Source organism: Eurypyga helias, unplaced genomic scaffold, assembly GCF_000690775.1.
Source record: "Eurypyga helias isolate BGI_N326 unplaced genomic scaffold, ASM69077v1 scaffold45768, whole genome shotgun sequence".
Lineage (NCBI taxonomy): Eukaryota > Metazoa > Chordata > Aves > Eurypygiformes > Eurypygidae > Eurypyga > Eurypyga helias.
The window spans coordinates 301-3,874 of NW_010265903.1; the positions used below are offsets into that span (position 1 = coordinate 301).

Sequence of the window (3,574 nt, forward strand, 5' to 3'; positions counted from 1 at the left end):
GAGCTTTCTACAGTGAGAAGCTGCCTGGCCCGAGGACAAGGGGGCGAATGGTTGTCCTCAATACCAACCTGTACTATGACCAGAACGACAAGACAGCTGGTGAGGAAGATCCTGGAGGGCAGTTCCAGTGGCTGGAAGAAACACTGACCAATGCCTCTAGAGCAGATGAAATGGTATTAAAAGAAATTAATACAGACACTTTGTAGAGGGCTTCTCCCAGCCTGGAAGCTCTTATTACCCCTGTTCCTCCCCCCTGTGCAGTCTCAGCAAACCAGTGCTCTGTGGGAAGCATGGGCTTTGTGCACAGTGCGGCTCTTCGCTTTTGTAGGTCTACATCGTGGGGCATGTCCCTCCTGGCTTCTTTGAGAAGAAACGAGGCAAGCCCTGGTTCCGGAGTGGCTTTAATGAACGCTACTTGAAAATTGTGCAGAAGCACCACAGAGTGATTGCTGCCCAGTTTTTTGGGCACCATCACACGGACAGCTTTCGCATGTTTTACAGTGATACAGGTACCAGTCCTGACCACCCAAGCATTTGCATGAGAGCTCTGCCAACCCCCAGCAAACCACTGTCGATGAGACTTTTAGCTGACTGCAGCTGAGAAGGCAGAAAAGGCTTCTAAAATACTTTGGTCAACAAGAGACAACAGTGGTTCTGATCTCCATCACCAGCCTATAGCCCAGCCCTCCTTCCTGTTTACCTTCATATTTTGTTATTTCCTCTTAATGCCTTGCAACTTCTTGCCTGCTCCCTGTTGATGGGGTTTGGACAGTAGCTGAGCCATAAGGCAGCAGTTACAAACCTTTGCACTGGGGTTATGAGTAGTGCTCTGGGTCTCCATTGCTGAGCATGGTTCTCTTGCACACCCTCACTGCAAGAGTCTTGGAAAGCAGTGGAGCAGTCCATGTTCAATCCCTGATGCCATTCAGTGTGTTGGTCTTCATGTGTCTGTGGTACCTAGGACTGGTGACAAAGTCGCTGTTGGCAGTGTGAGCGGTTCCTGGGGTGCTCACTGCAGCGAGGACAGGGTGTGATACAAGCCAGGGTGTCCCATTCATGGGTTGGTTTTCCTTTCTGTTAAGGTTCTCCAATCAATGTGATGTTCTTGGCCCCTGGAGTGACTCCCTGGAAAACAACACTACCTGGAGTGAACAATGGAGCCAACAACCCTGGGATTCGGGTGATCGACTATGATCCAGACACCCTTCAGGTGTTGGTAGGGGATCCCTATGTGCTGCACACTGCAGTTGTAGAAGGATGCTTTAGTTCCTCCATGTGGTTTTGACAGGCAGGACGGCAGGAGCCAAGCGGCTACGTAGGAGGGGACCTCAGCCGAGATCTTTCAGCCTCCTGTCTAGCACAAAGGCCTAGTAAGAGCACCAGTGAGTAAAGGCACGACGACTGCAGTCAGCTCGTCTGGGCCTTCTGGGATGAGCTCCCCAGGGCAGTGCAGGACAGGCTTTGTCACAGTAGCCTTTAGCTACTTTCCTTTGACACTTGCTTTACTACCCGGGTAACATGGAATGCAGATTTGTCACACCCCTCCAAAAACTTAACTCTCTAGAAAATTATTTAGGTCCCCCCTGTTTGTAAAATTGATTCATTTGTAATGGATGTGAATTTAGGTGAGTTGTAGGGGCAGCTTCTGTTACCTTTCTCTCTCCTATGCAAAGAGGTAGAGGGTGGGGTTTGTGCCTTTCTTTGCAATGGATAAAGCAGCTCTGTAGGTGCTCTGTTTACATGTTTATAGCATGAAAAATGCTAAAATACACTGTGGAAGGCTGGGGAGCTAGTGAAACAGAGAGAAAAAAGGCAAGAGACTTTGAACAGAGTTGTGAAAAACTTTAGTTTGTTCACAGTTGAGAAAATAAGTTTGCCTGGTAGGTAACACTACTGCACCCTTGCCTCTGCCAGTGGACAGTGTTGATATGAAATGACAGAGTGATCTTGAAGCAGGCTAGGCTCAAAATTCCTGATGCTTGGAGTTAAAAGTCAAGCAAAGAAAAGCCATCCCTTCATCCCTTACGAAACAGTATGCTTTTGTGGCGAGTTCTGGAGGCTCTTGCCGGAGGTGTCTGTCCCCCACGTTCCCATCTCGGTAGAAAACACTTGTTGGGAGGCAGCTGACCCCTCGCTGGGCAGGGAGATGCGCTGCCTGCAGTGAATCCATGTGGTGTATTCCGTCACTGTGGTGCTGGCAGAAGGGGCTGATCACACCCTAGCCAAACATTTTGCTCAAGGGCTGATCCTTTCCTGATCTGTCCTCGTTTTGCTTTTCTCTCCCTGCAGGATATGGTGACTTACTACCTGAACCTAACTCATGCCAACATGATGGCCTCAACATGGGAGGAAGAGTCCCCAGCATGGGAAGAAGAGTATAGACTGACAGAGGCCTTTCAGGTCCCTGATGGCTCTGCCCGCTCCATGCAAACAGTGCTGGAGAGGATATCACAGGATCCACACTATCTGCAGCAGTACTACGAGTTTAACTCTGTCAGATACGACCTCACCCCATGCGACAAGGCCTGCAGTGTTGATCATGTTTGTGCCATCAGGGAGGTTGATTTTACAAAATACAATGAGTGTGTTAAAACCAGCTGCTCTGCCTCTGCTGTCATCAGTGTTTGCCTTTTATTTTTCTGCTTGCTTTCAGGACTTCTCAGCCCGCAGCAAGCGCTGTGGTGACTGACAGCAAGAGAGAATGAAGAGATCACAAGTTCCTGATGCACATGAATCGGCAGTTGTGCATGCTTTTGGCATTGGGAACTTACTCAGAAACCAAGGAAAAATCAGTGGCTTTTACTAAAAGGTTGATGATGTTGATTTGAAATCTTCTAAAAAAACTCGATGGATCAGGAAAGGGCAGAAATCTTTTTATGCCAGACTGACTTGCATCAGGGAGTCTGTCTCTCTTCTGCTGTGACTTCTGAGCTGCTCCCACAAATCAGACGAAGACCAGGCCTCCCTGTGGACCTTAACTTGCCGTGGATGACAGCCGTGAGCAGCCGCATGTTCCTGAGGAGTCTGCTGCCAGGGGGCTTCCTCATGTTGGCACACGCTTCTCTTCTGGAAAGACCACACAGCTGGCAACCTGGAAGATCTTGTTCTGGTGGCCTTGTACAGCAGCAACCTGGGCGGCCTTTGGGTGATGACCAAAGCTGGGAAAGACTAGTTTTTCTGTTGACAGTGTATTAAATTAAGCAAGTTTGGGCCATGACTTTCAGGTGCCAGTGCCCAGGATGAGCCTCCAGGGTAAGAAGCTTGAATATTACTATTTTTTAATATTTTATTTCTTTTTTCCCCCAGTTGCTGAGCATAAACAGCTCTTCCTCTCTGTGCTCTCTTAACATGGGTCCATTTAGTTTCTTCCTTCAGCTGGGCAGGCCTTGGGGGTGCTGGGGGATGAAAAGCTGAACATGAGCCGGCCGTGTATGCTGGCAGCCCAGAAAGCCAACCGTATCCTGGGCTGTATCCAGAGAAGTGTGGCCAGCAGGTCGAGGGAGGGGATTCTGCCCCTGTACTCTGCTCTGGTGAGACCCCACCTGGAGTGCTGCGTCCAGCTGTGGAGCCCTCA

General features: G+C 49.5%; 1 protein-coding gene across 1 annotated transcript; it reads left to right on the forward strand.

The window, feature by feature from the left end:
• Positions 1–3: 3 nt before the first annotated feature.
• On the forward strand, positions 4–2,685 carry SMPDL3B (sphingomyelin phosphodiesterase, acid-like 3B; the record flags this gene model as incomplete). The annotated part of the gene is made up of 4 exons (XM_010156889.1): positions 4–173; positions 329–509; positions 1,083–1,216; positions 2,290–2,685. Coding segments are annotated over 4 exons (881 nt in total), but the record flags the coding sequence as incomplete, so codon positions are not given.
• Between the last annotated feature and the right edge of the window lie 889 nt (positions 2,686–3,574).